The 16,244-nt window shown below is 46.3% G+C and overlaps 2 protein-coding genes across 3 annotated transcripts in view; one reads left to right on the top strand and one right to left on the bottom strand.

Annotated features, from left to right (window-relative positions):
• The window catches only part of LRRC69 (leucine rich repeat containing 69), a 50,158-nt gene extending 40,377 nt beyond the window's left edge, over window positions 1–9,781 (bottom strand). For both annotated transcript variants that reach the window (XM_077270826.1, XM_077270827.1), the window contains exons 1-3: window positions 9,555–9,781; window positions 7,509–7,635; window positions 1,735–1,807 (exon numbers count right to left, since the gene is read on the bottom strand). In XM_077270826.1, the coding sequence (XP_077126941.1) occupies window positions 1,735–1,807; window positions 7,509–7,635; window positions 9,555–9,731 (377 nt within the window). In that variant the 5' untranslated portion in view covers window positions 9,732–9,781. The remainder of the gene's footprint in view (window positions 1–1,734; window positions 1,808–7,508; window positions 7,636–9,554) is intronic.
• A 73-nt stretch (window positions 9,782–9,854) lies between these two features.
• On the top strand, window positions 9,855–15,679 carry MRPL38 (mitochondrial ribosomal protein L38). The gene is made up of 9 exons (XM_077270825.1): window positions 9,855–10,105; window positions 10,868–11,047; window positions 12,311–12,448; window positions 12,694–12,902; window positions 12,981–13,053; window positions 14,386–14,431; window positions 14,517–14,675; window positions 14,746–14,882; window positions 15,117–15,679. Exons 1-9 carry the CDS (start codon window positions 9,991–9,993, stop codon window positions 15,251–15,253), a joined length of 1,194 nt encoding a protein of 397 aa, XP_077126940.1. The 5' UTR covers window positions 9,855–9,990; the 3' UTR covers window positions 15,254–15,679.
• The last annotated feature ends 565 nt before the right edge of the window (window positions 15,680–16,244 follow it).

Here is a 16,244-nt window from a genome sequence, read left to right as displayed (position 1 = left end):
TCGCCCATCACTAGCCCTGACAGATCCTTTCACTATAATTAATGAGGCAGCAAAGTTACTGCGTCTGGCCTCTGTTCAGTGGTCTCCTTCTTTTCAGAGGTGCACAAAACTGTGGTGGACCGTAATTTTAAGTATGTTTAAAAAGACGTACATCGCCAGATCATAGGCCAGACAGTGTCCACAGTGCTTCCATCTGCCTCATTATAGGGAATCTTCTGCAGGAGTTTCCATCTGAATCACGTATTTTGGAGATTTACATGGAAACCTGGATGTAAGCACTCAGCGTAGAGCGCCGAATAAATGTGAGCCAAGCCTTACTACAATCTTTGGGAGGCAGAATGAACTAATCAACAGCAGGTCAAGAATTTGTTCTATTTCTATTTTATGCCATTCTTGGTGTGCTCTAAGCGCTTAGACAACTTTATTCTTTCGAGGAACACTGGACTACATTGGATCTGGGTGGGAACCTTTTTTAAAAAACAATTAGTGTATTGTTGTAATTTCTCTCTTTTATGATTTTCATATGGATTAGGTGGGATGCAGCTGACCTGCATGTTTTTTTATAGATTGGAGAACCAGGGAAAGTGTGAGGGAGTGTTTATTCAAATAAAGTATTTTTATGAGTGTTTTTTTTATCATCACACCTCTATCTAGCACCAGAGCTTGATGCCAGCTGTGATTTTTGACAAATCATGGCTGACATAAGCACCTCGATTGCCAATGTACCAGGGCAATCAGGAAGAGCTGACGTAAAGCGCCAGAATTGGGGAAACTAATGTGATACCCAACAACCATGGACCTTCCCAGCCTGATAATATAAGCTCACAGCTGTCTACTTTACCTGTGCTGGTTATCAAAAATGGGGGGAGCCCACATCATTTTTTACATTTACTGTATTTATTTCCTTAATACATGTACAGTAAGCTACACAGGCACGGCAATAATTATATAACTCACGGAAATCTGTCTATCTATCATCTATCTATCTCTCAGCAAGGTCTTACAGGCTTGACATATCTGGCGGACTCAGGGATCATCTTGAGCCCCCTCCCTCTCCCAGCCTCCTAAATGTTGCGATCAATATCGATCGTAGGATTTAGGGAATCAAACAGCCGGGGGTGGTGCAGGCACTGGTCCTAGCTGTGAGAACCGTGGCTTGGCTATCACGCAAGCCGAGCTCCAGGTGGTGATTACAAGGCATAGCTTCTGTGCTGCACACAATCACCGTGACGTACCTATATGCAATCGATCAGGAATCCCTATCCGACCACGTATAGGTACATCAAATGTTGTGAAGGGAATAATCACATAAGTGAAAAATTGGTACTGGTGCTATTAATGTTTTCCATTCATGTGTCTGTTTTTACCATCAATGTGTCATCACTGAAATAAAAAGAAATCAATTACAAGGCTTCACATACAGCACACGTAGAGCACACAATACCATCCGTGTGCTGTTTTTCATGGACTCTTAGACTGGTACTGGCCCTCGTCATTCATGCTGCCATAAAAAAGGACATGTCTCATGGTCCTTGTAAAAATTCGGATATAAGAGCAGCCCAACTGGTTCTAATGGGTACATGTGGTATTCGTGAAAAAAAAAAAAAAAACTACAAGGACTGGAAACATGGCCCTGTGAAGGAGGCCTTAAAATATAGTAACTAATCACTAGGAATATCAAAAGGTAAGAAACTTTGACTTTCACATGCTGACCAGCTAACTTACGGTACTTACTTCTGAATTTCCGCAGGAAGACTCTCAATGAGGTTATGGTTCAGATTCAGACATATCAGATTTTGTAATCCATCTTGTTCATTTAAAAAAAAATAAATGAAAAATAATATTATCAGCAGGAGTTGACATATTTGGAATAATAATCATCAGTGTACTACTTGTGAGGCCACAGGATCTAATTTTACTGACTGTACTTTTACAAGCCACCGATAGGCTTTATAGTACTGGATTTCATGAACATTAATTGTACAGCTTAACTATAGACTTGTTCAGACGTTCCTGTTCTCGGACCTCGTCCGCGGCGGACCGCACATGGGCCAATTGTAGCCAACATCCTAGAGCACATGGTTGTTTTCAAAGTGGCCCATAATTTATTGGGTAACAGTAGTCAAAAAGATGAAATGGTGTCAAGCTGTTGAGTATGACAAAAAAATGAACCCCACAGTTAAGCAGGTCAAACTGAGTCCAAAGTTTCATCTTTTGCCTCGTTAATGTGAGCGGGTATGATAAGGAGAATGTTTGAATGCTTAAGGGAATTTTGCACTTTCAAGTTTTGGCCAATCAGATGTTACTCACCCTCCCTGGTTCCAATACTGCAGGACTGTCTGTTTACTAGATGCAATGGTGATGTCATGAGTACAGTGCACAGCACCGCTGCAGCCAATCATTAAGCTCATGGTAATACAGTAGCGTACCTAAGGGTGGGCAGAGGGTGCGGTCGCCCACCTGGAGCCACCGCCCTGCAGTACCGCTCTTCGTTCTGAAGACCACAGGTCGCTTTAAGGCTGCGGTCTACAGAATGGTAGGATGATGCAGTGGCCAAAGTCCCGGGACAGTGATATCATCATGCCGCGCTGAGCCTCTGACTATCCTGTGTGTATGCTCAGTGGAATCATCAAAATCCTGGATTAGGTGAGCATATGATGCTTTTTATTTGAAGTAAAACTTGTGACTGGGGCCATCATACATTGTAGGCACTACTGTGGGGGATCCTCAAATTGTGGGGGCCATTATACTGTTCTGGTGCTACTGTGCTGTCCATTATATAGTGTGTCAGCTAATGTGGGAGGCATTATCCATTTTGGGGGCTACTGTGGGGGCTCTCATAAAGTGTAGGGACTACTGAAGGGTCCATCAAAAGGGCAATTTTACATTGTGGAGTCCATTGTACAGTGTGAGGACTACAGTGGTGATCATTATACTGTGTTTTGAGGGAGAAGTGTACTATACTGTGTATAGGGGAACCGTGGGCTCATCATAGTGTGTATAGGGGTGCTATGGGGGCATTATACTGTGTATAGGGGAACCATGGGCCCATCATACTGTGTATAGGGGTGCTATGGGGGCATTATACTGTGTATAGGGGAACCATGGGCCCATCATACTGCGTATAGGGGTGCTATGGGAGCATTATATTGTATATAGCTGAGCTGTTAGCCCATTATACTGTGCATAGAGGAGATGTACATGGTGGGGATTCAGAAGACATTATTACTGTAGATGAAGGAACTCAAAGGACATTTTTTAAATGCTAAGTGAGCACACAAACAAATTATTGTTATAGGGCCACTCAGGGCATTGGGCACACAGGGGACATTATTACTTTCTAGGGGTATAATGGGTCCACTACTTTCTAGGGCACTTACACCCATAAATGTTTTCTCAAGGGGCAAAAGAGGCATTTACTTTGTAAAGTACACTGTGCATTACTACGTGGGGCATTAATAATATAATAATAATAATAATAATAATAATAATAATTTTTTATTTACATAGCGCCAACATATTCCGCAGCACTTTACAATTAAGTGGGGACATGTACAGATAATAAATTGAATACAAGTTAAGACAATTTAAACAGCGACATTAGGAGTGAGGTCCCTGCTCGCAAGCTTACAATCCACAAGGCAATGGGGGGACACAATAGGTGAAAAGTGCTTGTTATTTCAGGTCTGGCAATTATAATACATAGGGATTTTCATACAAAGCTGCATGATCCGGTCATCAGCCCGTGTGTGTAAGTGCAATAGTCAAGTATCAAGTGCAGTTATCATGTGCATGGAGGGTGTGGAGACAGATGAATAGTAGGGTGCAGATTCAGAGTAATATTTGGAAGGAGGGAACAGGGCGAAGTTAGTTTACTGAGTAGTTGGTGTGGTAGGCTTGTTTGAAGAGATGGGTTTTCAAAGCGCGTTTTAATAGGTCGGGGCTAGGTATCAGTCTGATCATCTGGGGAAGTGCATTCCAGAGAGCTGGCGCAGCACGAGAGAAGTCTTGGAGATGGAGGTGTGAGGTTCAGATTACAGGGGATGTAACGTCTTAGGTCATTTGTAGAACGGAGGGCATGTGTAGGGCGATAGACAGAGATGAGAGAGGAGATATAAGGCGGTGCACAACTGTGGAGGGCTTTGTGGGTAAGAGAGATGAGTTTATACTGGACCCTGTAGCGAATGGGTAGGGGCATTAAGAAAATCCCCACACAAAAGGTGCAGTAATAGGGACACATATGGCAGCACTGGCTCAGTATTGGGGTATCAGCAGGATGAGGAGTTTCTGCAGGTTGGGAATAGATGAGGACGGTACTGGAAATATGAAAAGTGAATTGTGTCTTTGTTGTAATCTCTGCAGACGAGTCGTGGCTGGAGAAGTTTTTGTGTCGGTCTGGGCCAGATGGAAAGACAAAAAAAATGAAGACTCTATCAGAAAGAACGTCAGCTACAACTCATCTAATATATAACTGTACTGTAACCACCTGTATGGTCTGTAGGACTGGTATCTACCACTATATGTCACTGTATGGCGTTAATATCAGTGCTGGTGTTTGTATACAGAAGTATTTTCAGCCTGGTCATCTGATGAGGTTCCCGTATACCCACAATTAGGGTGCACCACCGTAGTTGTAACCAGGGCTTACTCATACGTTTCGCCGTCCCTGAGCTGAACCCCTAGCTACACCTCTGTGCCTATAAAATAAGTTAATTGCACCAACAAATATAATAAAGATAGTTATATACAGCAATCCCCACAGAAGATAATTGCCCAAATAATGTTGATGAGTCTGTATCTACAACCTCATACCTCTAACCTACAAGGGAAGTTTTAATTGGCAAGATATATTTGTCCTATTATCTGGGTGCGTCCTGTAACTCGATGATATGCTTTTTGTCATGGATAATCTCTTACATCAATATACAATCGGAACTTCTCTTTTACAAGTCATTAGTTGATCTGGTTTACCTAGTTTACCCTTCGGCTGCTCTAAGGACAACTGAACATGGCAACTCCATAACGTTCTTATTACAAGGTCTCTTTCTCCTGGCAGAAGGCTTAGTGTATAAGTAGGAGGTACAATCACATCACCTCATTTACCCTCCTAGATCTACTAGTTTGCCTGTTACGCTCAGCAGTCAGTGTACTGAAGGTCCCATCCAGTAGCCATGGAGGATGGATGCCAGGAACGTTCCACCAGTGAACAGGAACAGGAGGTGGAGGACGTCATCTGTGTTATTATACATAAGGGTCCTCAAGACTGTGATACTACGTCAAAGAAACCTTCTCAAATTTCTACTCATTTCTTTCCCAGTTATAAAGTTCCTGCTACTGTACACATGTCCCTAGAAAATAACTACAATAAGAAGTCAAACATTTAGGAAAAGGGATGTGATGTTACACTAAAATATGCTGAACTGCTGTAGACACAGTCAATATCAGGCAGGGTTGTCACATCCGTCCGAGTACAGACCAAGGTTCCAAACTCAAAAGTCTCATGGACATATGTGAGGCTGCCAACCTCGGTGCAGGAGTCCCGCGGCCAGTCCATGGATCAGTTTGTACTCGGACAGTGAAACATGAATGTGTGAAACTGGTCTTAGGTTAAAGAAAAATATTTTTGGCCTCTGTCTCGAATATTCCAGAGATTATGCATTGTTATTTTTTATTGTGTGTTGTTTTATTTATTTCTGTGCTGGAGTGGAGTAACTATTGTAAGCTCCCTGATTCATCTGACCACATAACATTTTAAATGTGCTTTGGCCCAAAGAAGGTGGCCGCGTTTCTGGATTGTGGTGATATTCGATTTCTTCTATGCATGATACAGCTTTCATGCACAGTTTGCACGGTAATCTGAGTGCACAGACAGTGTTTTCTGGAAGTATTCCTGAGTCCAAGCAAATTGCCTCTTCAGAGAGAAAGAGGACTTGACCTTTAGCACCTCCTATTGGAAATAGCAATCCTAAAATTCAATATAGACCCTTTATCGAGCCTTACGACATGACTTAGGATAAAAAACAAGAATCTCAATCGTATTTCAGGCTGCTGCCCCTCATCAGTGCAAAGCATGAGGTCTGATTTGGCTGTATGACTGGCCTCTGACTGGGATCTAAGGGGTAACATTTCTACTATGTCATGTGGTGAATTGGTGAATCTCTGGCCATCTTTGCTTCTGAGATACTCTTCCTCTCTAACATGTTTTTTATACACAATCATCTGACTTAGCTGAAAATTGACCATTCAGCTGTTTTTGATTAGTAACACTTTCTCTTCCAGCTTTTTGTCAATCTTGTTCTAATTTATTTGAGACGTGTTGTTGCCATCAATTTCTGAATTAGTTATTTTTTTTCAAATTAAATGGAAAAATGTCCAACATTCACCTTCTGATCTGTGTCCTATTTTCTGCAGGGAATATGGCTATAATAGATTTCCAACCTGTGAGCATGTGCTTTGTGGCTTCTCTGTCTGCCAAGACACAGCAGATACACCTTTTCTCTGGGTGTTTAGATTCTGGTATCCTTGCTTTAGTGTTTTCAGGGTAACAGGTGTTTCATTTACTCATTTGTCTGCCCTATCACCTTTCAGGTGCGGCTTTATATACTTTCCCCCTACTGGTGTTTCATGCTGCTAAGGCCGGGATCACACATACGCGAGATACGGCACAGCAATATATGGAGCTGCACACTCCGCTCCGGAGTGCCAGCGCCAGAGCTGGGTTTTCACCTGCGAGAATTGGCCGTATCTCGCGTATGTGTGATCCCGGCCTAATAGTCTCATCTGGATGTCCAGCCACACTGCTGTAGTGTAATACAGTCAGTGAAAGCCCAGCTAGGGTTATGTTCTTTACCCTGCACCTACCTTCTGTTTATTTTTAGTAAGTAGGCAGCATATTCTCTAACAGTATGTACTTATACCTTTACTTTGTATTGTGTGGTTTGTTTTACTCACTCTGGGATCTCTTTCTATTTCAGCACACTTTCCCTTTTGTAGGTAATTTGCACTCTGCTCTGCCCTCTGGTTACTTAGGAGGAATGTGAAGAGCTCAACGGCCTATTACGCACCTTAGGTCCGAGTTGCCATCATCTAGTCTGTTGTTAGGGCTATCTCTGTACCTGCAGGAACCACTAGGAACTGCGGGGACAAGAGCTCTAGTTTGTACAGGAACCAGCAGGGCTAGTTTCAATCTTTAGAGAGTTACCTGTTTTCCCAAGTGAGTTGCTACACTATCATAACACCTAACTGTTTTAGAATTGGAGTTGTGTACTAAATTACATATTCTCCAAACTGCTCTTCAAGTATAAGGGCATCTAATAGTTTGCAGTTTTTTGGACATCTGATGAAACCCTCAAAAAATTGTGGAGAATTAAAATACAAAGTCAGGCCATCAAAATATGTCCTCAGGAGAAAGGCTACCTTTTACTGCTGTATTGGCAACCTTAGTGTTGTAAAATGTCGGAGGGATTACTGCATATTAGGCGATTGATTTACAACATTTCATGACTTACCTAATACACAGGCTGGGATGTCAGTAATCCTATTACCGAACATGTGTAATATCTGTAAGGACTGTAAAAACTTCAGCTCTTCAGGAACTTTTACAAACTGGTTGTTCCCCAAGTTCAAAACAGTGAGCTGTGGAAAAGACATCATATGGTTAATATTGAGCAATGTCAGCTATGTTTTTCAGAGTTACCAAAAACAAGTTTATGTCAAAGGGTTTATCTAGGATATTAAAATCATTGACCGATCTTTAAGGGGATGTCCACTACTGGGACATCTTCTCACTCTGCATGTTTGCCCCTGTTAAAATAAAAATACCTATACTCGGCACCGTTGCTGTTCCAGCGGTATCGGCACTCATGTTCCCGGGGTTCATGTGAGGTCATGTCACATGAGCCCTGCGCCCAATCAGCGCTGGCGTCACTGTCTCCTCCTTCAAATGTATAAGTAATCAAGAGGAGTTGAGCGTCCAGCCGTAGCTCTTCCTCCTGATTACTTAGGGGGAGACAGTGGCGCCAGCGCTAATTGGGTGCAGGGCTCGTGTGACATAACAACCTCACATGATCCAAGGGAACATGAATGCCGACACCGCAGGAACAGCACTGGCACCGGAGGTGAGTATAAGTGTTTTTATTTTAACAAGCCGCCCAGATGCTGGGATGCCCAGAGTCTCTGCAGCCGCCCAGGTGTTGAGATCCCCATAGTCTCCGCAGCTGCCCAGGTGCTGGGATGCCCAGAGTCTCCACAGCCGCACATGTGCCGAGATCCCCAGAGTCTCAGCAGCCGCACAGGTGCCAGGATGCCCAGAGTCTTGGCAGCCGCACAGGTGCTGGGATGCCCAGAGTCTCCGCAGCCACACAGGTGCCGGGATTCCCAGAGTCTCTGCAGCTGCACAGGTGCTGGGATGCCGAGTCTCTGCAGCCGCACAGGTGCTAGAATGCCCAGAGTCTCTGCAGCCGCACAGGTGCCAGGATGCCCAGAGTCTTGGCAGCCGCACAGGTGCTGGGATGCCGAGTCTCTGCAGCCGCACAGGTGCTAGAATGCCCAGAGTCTCTGCAGCCGCACAGGTGCCAGGATGCCCAGAGTCTTGGCAGCCGCACAGGTGCCGGGATGCCCAGAGTCTCCGCAGCTGCACAGGTGCCGGGATGCCCAGAGTCTCTGCAGCCGCACAGGTGCCAGGATTCCCAGAGTCTCTGCAGCCACATATATGCCGGGATGCCCAGAGTCTCTGAAGCCGCCTAGGTGCTGGGATGCCCAGAGTCTCTGCAGCCGCACAGGTGCTGGGATACCCAGAGTCTCTGCAGCTGCACAGGTGCTGGGATGCCCAGAGTCTCTGCAGCCGCACAGGTGCTGGGATGCCCAGAGTCTCTGCAGCCACATATATGCCGGGATGCCCAGAGTCTCTGCAGCCGCACAGGTGCTGGGATGCCCAGAGTCACCAGTGAGGGTCACCTGTTGCTAGGCGATGACCTACATCAACTAAAAGTGGAGGGATGCTGCAATAGTATCATCCAATTAGGGTAAGTTCACACTGGGCGTTTGTCAGCATTTTTTTTTCTGTAGCAAAATTTGATCTTTTGGCAGGAAAGAAGCTGCAGAAAAAAGGATGTTTTCCTTGTGGGTTTTTTTTGCGGCGTTTTGATGCCTTTCTTGTGCGATTTTTTTTGCTGCAGTTTTGTCACGCTAGATTTTCTCTTGTGCATTCTGATAAAGTTTAGTGTTGAAAAAAAGTCCTATTCTATTGTTTAGAATCAGGTTTTGGAAAAAAAAGCAGCAAAACCCAATACCTACGTTTTTTCAGCATTTGTTTCAACACTCATTTATTTCAATAGTTGAAAAATGCTGAAAGAAGTGACATGCTCTAGTGTGCAAAAGAAAAAAAACACTAAATCCCGATGACAAAAAAAAACAACAACGTGTGTGCAGGAGATTTCTGAAATCTCATAGACTTTGCTGGTACTGTAAAACGCAGCTGAACATTTGCAGAACACCAGCTGCAAAAACGCCCCGTGTGAACGTAGCCTTCCAGCCCAGCATGAGTGCGGGCTCACATTGCGCAGCGCGACCACTTCTGCAGGCAGCTGGCACAGCGCGTTATTCCTCAGCTGCAGGGCCGTCAGCTGGGTGAGGCTGCCCACCGCCCCCGGCACACGGTGCAGCCTTCTCCCACTCAGGTTCAGGGTCCTGGCTCTACCCCGGATCGCCCGCAGCACCAGCACGTCAGCCATCAGCCTGCTGCTAGCGCCACATCCAGCTGGGCATTATGGGGTTAACACGCTTCCAGTTACCAAGACAACGACGTTTACGCTTTCTGGAAGCGGCCATATTAATTAAGGGCAAAACTTTTACGTGACACGTGATTGGACAATGTGCTCTAAGTCTTTCCTTTCATGAGCTGCAGAGTGATTGGTTAGGAAATAATCACATGACGTGACCACCGTATTTCTATTGGTTGTTTTATCCAACAGCCCCGCAGTGATTGGTTGCATGCTCGCTGTGTCTCCGCCTGCTCCGTCTGGCTGTACTGACACACGAAACATGGCGGCGCCCTTGGCCAGGATGTCAGTGTGGCCGGTGACAGGGAGGACTCTGAGTACAGCCGGTAAGGCGGCGATAAATGGCAGGAGAGCTGCACCGGAGACCGAGGAGCAGCCGATCTGTGAGAGCTGCAGTCCGTGTCAGGGGCCTCCTCTCCCTCATGGAGCTCCGCCAAAAGCAGCGGGGCAGATGTGACGAGGCCGGCCTGTGAGAACTGCGCCGCTGATAACCGCACACTGCTGCTAGGTGTGAACGCAGCCTTAGGGGGCTAGGTGACGCACCCTCCCGCCGGCGCAGGTCGCCATGTCCTTTCATACAGTTTTCTGGTCTTTTCGTTAATACATTTCCCCCAATGTTCAAAAGTAATGGGAATGTGTCTTAAAGGGATTGTCCAGGGCTGAGATACCGGTGGCCAATCTTCAGTACAGACGGTCAGTGTATGAGATTAGTCTGACACCCGGCAGCTGTATGAATGGAGTCTGGGGTGCCGGGTGTCAGCCTGCTCTGATGCTGACCATCTATCAGTATCTCAGTCCAGGACAATCCCTTTAAAGGCATTTTCCACATTTAGAAAAGTGCACCCCCAATACTTCCTATAGAAGCCCCCTGAAGTGCTTCTTCATGTATGTACACATCGGCCAGTGTGTCCTGCACCAGTGCTGGTCCAGAGATGTCTCCCCCTGCTGCTCGCGTGACTTTGTGTCGTGTGACCGCTGCAGCCAGTCCGTGGTCGCTGCTGCTCATTATGCGGACAGGCTGCAGTGCTGAGTGTCCTCTGCAGATGGCGCTCTGTACAGAATGTGACGGTGTTCCTTCCTCTCCACAGCCGCTCTGTGCCGACGAGCCGCTCCTCTGGGCCCACTTCCCAATGACGGGTTTCGGGATAAGGATTTGGACTCTTTGAAGAAGTATCGCTGCTTCAGGAAGTATTACCGGCACGCCGACAAGGAGAGCACGAAGACAAACTGGTGGAGGACGTACAGACAGTTCCTGTACCCGGTCGCAGGTAGTGTCCCCCTCCGTTCTGTCAGAGCCGCCTCTAGGGCTTTGGTCACACTTGTGCTGTGTATTCCACCTATGGCAGACGGTCACCGCGGGGCCCGGATCTGTCCGTGTGGACATATATGTCTATATGGATACTGCGACATTGTGTAATCCACATACTGTGGCTTCCTAGAACGATTTTAACCCCTTCATGGAAAATGATCTGAATGTACAGCGGCAGTATTTAGGTGGTTCTTACAGGATGCTGTTTGTAGTAATAATCTTTATTTTTATACAGCGCTAACATATTCCGCAGCGCTTTACATACATTATCATCACTGTCCCCAATGGGGCTTACAATCTAAATTCCCTATCAGTATGGTCTTTGGAATGTGGGAGGAAACCCACCCAAACACCGAGAACATAAAAACTCTTTGCAGATGTTGTCCTTGGTGGTATTTGAACCCAGGACTCCAGCACTGCAAGGCTGCGGTGCTAACCACTGAGCCACCGTGCTGCCCATGGTTTGTACTTCGTCTCTGATCAGGAGCTGGTATGTGGGTGCGATTGAGAACCAAACTCAAGGCCATGATGGGAAAACTCCAGTACCGGCTGTGTCTCCTGGTTAGAACCACAGTCAGTGCCGATTATGGTTGAAGCAATCGGAGGGGGCTTCCTTAATCCTGCCAGCCACGGCAACATGACTGCCAAGGCGGACTGGATTTATTATGCTTACCTCTGTAGCTCCATCAGACATCCATCACTGTCCTCATTGGGGCTCACAATCTACATTCCCTATCAGTATGGTCTTTGGAATGTGGGAGGAAACCGGAGTACCCAGAGGAAACCCACACAAACACAGGGAGAACATACAAATTTCTTGCAGATGTTGTCCTTGGTGGGATTTCGACCCAGGACCCCAGCGCTGCAAAGCAACAATACTAACCACCGAGCCACTGTGCTGCCTTAAAGTCATAATTCACACGCTGTTACTATTCCCCTGTAATCTCTGTCCGGGGGAGTTACCTAACCACACACACTTGTGGGCAGCTAGACACTCTTCATCCACTTCTCAGTGTTCTAGCAGAGGACAGTGAGGTCCGCACCAGGCAACAAGTCGCATACATGTAGTTGCACAAGGAATAATGTGGAATCGTGACAGTGTGCACATCACACACACAGTCTGCAGTCACTTTACTTCTTGGGTAACCCCCTTTAATCCTGTTGAATTTTCTCGTTGATTTCCCATGGTTGCAGTAAGATCCCGTTTTTCTCTGTCTCCTAGATGACGGCTTGCAGAAGGTTGACATTGGCTTCCCCTGTGTGTCCTCTTCTATGAAAAAAAGAGTAAAGGCCCAGAGGGAAGTGCTTAAAGCAAACCACAAAAACCCGGAGCTGGAGAAAGCCTCGCGTCACCGCACATGTATGACCTTTCTTTGCTATTTCCTTTTTTAGATTTTGTTTGCGGAGTGGGAATAGGAGTTAGTTACATCCTGTACGCAGCTCCTTTAATGCACGGTGTTTTCTGCTAGTGAACGCGCAGCGCGGGGACGTTCTCCCGAACCATCCAGATCATGCAGCTCATCCAGTGACCATGGCTGTACATTCATGGTTGTCAGCTGGATAGTGTATTTTTTTGAGTAATTGAATTTGTCTGTTTTATCCTAGTGCTGATTCCCCTGGATGAAGTTCGGGCCGAGTGGGAAAGTTCATGTGGCCCCGCTCACATACAGAGGGTGGCAGAGCATTATGGGGTGTACAAGGATCTCTTTGGGGAAGCCACATTTGTTCCCAGGGTCACATTACGAGTCCAGTACAGCACCGGAGAGGACACAGTGATGCCTGTGTATTATGGGAACGTGGTTACCCCTGCAGAGGTTGGCATCTGTATGTTGCACTCTAGGACTAGACTCCTAAAATAGGGACGTACCTGACCCATGATTTCATCATTGTAGGCTGCCAGCGCCCCAGAAGTTTCATTTCAGGCAGAGGAAGGTTCTCTGTGGACCCTGCTACTGACAAATCCAGGTTTGTAGAACAAAACTCTGCGTCATCAAATGCCACTTTCTGTTTCACCCCGATCTCACTTTTATGAAAGTCTATTTTAGGTCCAGGGTTTTTTATCCTAGTATTTTCATGATTCAGTACTTCCTGTCAGTCACATCCATTATCCTAGGTTGGGGTTGATATTTTCCATTGTCTAAATTAAAGTTCAATACAAATTAGGCATGAAATTCAGAATCTGAAGGGTTAGTCCTCTGCTCACTGCTCGTGAGGTGAAGTCACATCTACTGATACCTGCCGGGCGCACCTGTCCCCTTTAAAGGGGTAATCCAGCTCCACTCATTACTGCTTCGAAAGAGGTAGGAGCGGAGGTGGTTTACACCCTTTTATATGCTTTAAAAGATGATTTTTCCAAACTAATCTAACCAACTTCAGTCCCACATCATCCTATCAGTAGCCACATGGGTCACGTGCCGTTCTGCTGATGGCCACATGGGTCACGTGCCGTACTGCTGATGGCCACATGGGTCACGTGCCGTACTGCTGATGGTCACATGCCATACTGCTGATGGTCACATGGGTCACGTGCCGTACTGCCGATGGCGCATGGGTCACGTGCCGTACTGCCGATGGCGCATGGGTCACGTGCCGTACTGCCGATGGCGCATGGGTCACGTGCCGTACTGCCGATGGCGCATGGGTCACGTGCCGTACTGCCGATGGCGCATGGGTCACGTGCCGTACTGCCGATGGCGCATGGGTCACGTGCCGTACTGCCGATGGCCGCATGGGTCACGTGCCGATGGCCGCATGGGTCACGTGCCGATGGCCGCATGGGTCACGTGCCGATGGCCGCATGGGTCACGTGCCGATGGCCGCATGGGTCACGTGCCGTACTGCCGATGGCTCGGCTCTAAAGCGAATAAAATAAAGCACATGGCCACTGACTGGTCACATACTAGCTAAAGACCAGGTAGGCTGTCAGTGTTTTTGCTTCATCAGCATAGAAATCAGTGGCTCGATCTGTTGCTGCTGTTCCTGCCTCCGCCCCTTTAAACTAATTGCAGTTTTTATACATTAGCATGGTAATTTTTGGGGGTTGGATACACATAAGCTTCCAGATCATTAGAAGACAGTTGAAGTTTAGTGGATATCATCCCCCATCCCCAAACCACCACAGTTTTTGGTGGTTTGTGTTTTTTTTTTTTTTTCGGGGGGGGGGGGGGGGGTGTTTGACCTTTCCAGACATCACTTCTCTACATCTTTGTGCTACTTTATACATTTTCTGATACTCCAGTGCTGATTAATGATTTGTATCTGATTTCTGACACATGCATGTCTGTGCTATCCTTCCAGATGGCCACCTGAGGGCGACAGACTCTGAGTATGTGCACTGGCTGGTGTGAGTATCTCGCTGTCCGCCTGGTTGCGCTCCTCGTACTGTGCTCGGCTGGATATATTCTCACGGCGTCTCTGGTTTTCTGCAGCGGTAACATTCCTGGTAACCAGGTATTTTCTGGAGATGAAGTATGTCACTACTTCCCCGCATTCCCTGCCAAAGGCACCGGATACCATAGATACATATTCATCCTATTCAAGCAAGAAGGACACATTGATTTCAAGGGCGAGCTGCTCCCGAACCCTTGGTAAAATCTTAATTTTGTTTTTTCCCGGTCCTTATTTAGATGCAGATATTCCATTGTACATTTCTTACAGCCACAGCTTGAAGTTGAGGACATTTAAGACTTTGGATTTCTACAGAATGTATGAGGATAAGATGACCCCGGCGGGGCTGGCCTTCTTCCAGTGCGCATGGGACGACAGCGTGAGCCACGTGTTCCACAATGTCCTGAGTGAGTGCATTGTACATAGACCCGATCCCAACATTTCTAGCACATTCTGCCTGCTCACAGCTGGAGTTGTTACAGTGTATCGGTAGAGCGTGATCAGCCTGCGGTCAGTACAGGGAACGTTTGTGCTGCTGGACACAACTCCAGTTATTTGGGAAAGCAAAAGACTCTGTCATTCACTGGTACCTAAAATGTGTTCATGTAACTGAATGATGATCTTTTCTTCTCTCCTCCTAGATATGAAGGAACCCATCTTTGAACACCAGTTCCCTCCAATTTATCATACGCCACAAGTTAAATTTCCTCACGGTCAGCCTTTAAGATATTTGGACCGATACCGGGACTCTGATGAGCCAACATATGGTATTTACTGATGGAGATGATAACCTGTCAGCGGACGTTCTACTCGTGCTCGGCTCACTGTGCTGCCATCATTCATCAACTACAAAGACGCCTTGTGCGAATGAAGATCTGCATTGTGACTGTGTGTGGGACATGTGCTAATGACACAGCAGAACAGTGTTTCCTAAACTCCGGTCCTCGCAGCCCCCCCACACAGCATGAATTCAGGGGTTTTGTTAGTATTGCACAGGTGAGCACCTTTGGCGATTTCTGATTCTTTGCTAATTAATCTATCACCCGTGCAATGCTAAGCAAATTCTGAGATCTGTTGGAGCTGGGAGGACTGGAGTTTGGGAAACCCTGCAGTAGGAGGAGGCCATCTCTCAATCAGTGGTTTTGTGCTGCCAGGACATAAAATGGTTACAACCGGAGTTTGTGGAATAAAAAATAGACCCGTGTGTGTGATCTCATATGTGTATACATACAGTATGTGTATATAATGTGCATACTAACTTTCCTTCTGCATTAGGTCCCTCTAAGCTTTTCTTCCTCTCTGATCCTTGATAACAACCATTCTGCTAGCTGCTAAGGAAATGACATAAGTTCAGCTACATTGCAGTTTTTGGTCATTGCCATCAGCTGCTGGCGCACTAGATTTTGAGAGTCCATGGTTGTGGAGTTGGTAGGAATGTAGGTGTGGGTAAGGAAAAAAGCACATGGAGCGGGTTATCACACGCTGCAGCTAGGGAGGAAAGCGTGGACAGAGAGGGTGAATCGCAAAGGCTGCAGGTAGGGAGGAAAGCATACATTGTTTTGACCTGTTACTTATTTTTTATATAATGCTGCATGTCAGTTCATCAAGTCATTACTGTAGTCTTGGGTCTTTGGACTTACTAAGCCAGATTGTGTGCTCTTTTACAATGTGGAGGACACCTTCTCCACTTTACACAAAGTTACTAACATTTAAATGTTGTTTTTTTTCTAACGACCCATCAGTTTTTACCGCATAGGTTTATTTGGGTG

This window comes from Ranitomeya variabilis, chromosome 6 (assembly GCF_051348905.1).
Source record: "Ranitomeya variabilis isolate aRanVar5 chromosome 6, aRanVar5.hap1, whole genome shotgun sequence".
NCBI classification, from domain to species: Eukaryota; Metazoa; Chordata; class Amphibia; order Anura; family Dendrobatidae; genus Ranitomeya; species Ranitomeya variabilis.
The sequence above is the reverse complement of the archived record's forward strand: the minus strand, read 5'-3'. Positions and strand labels throughout refer to the sequence as shown.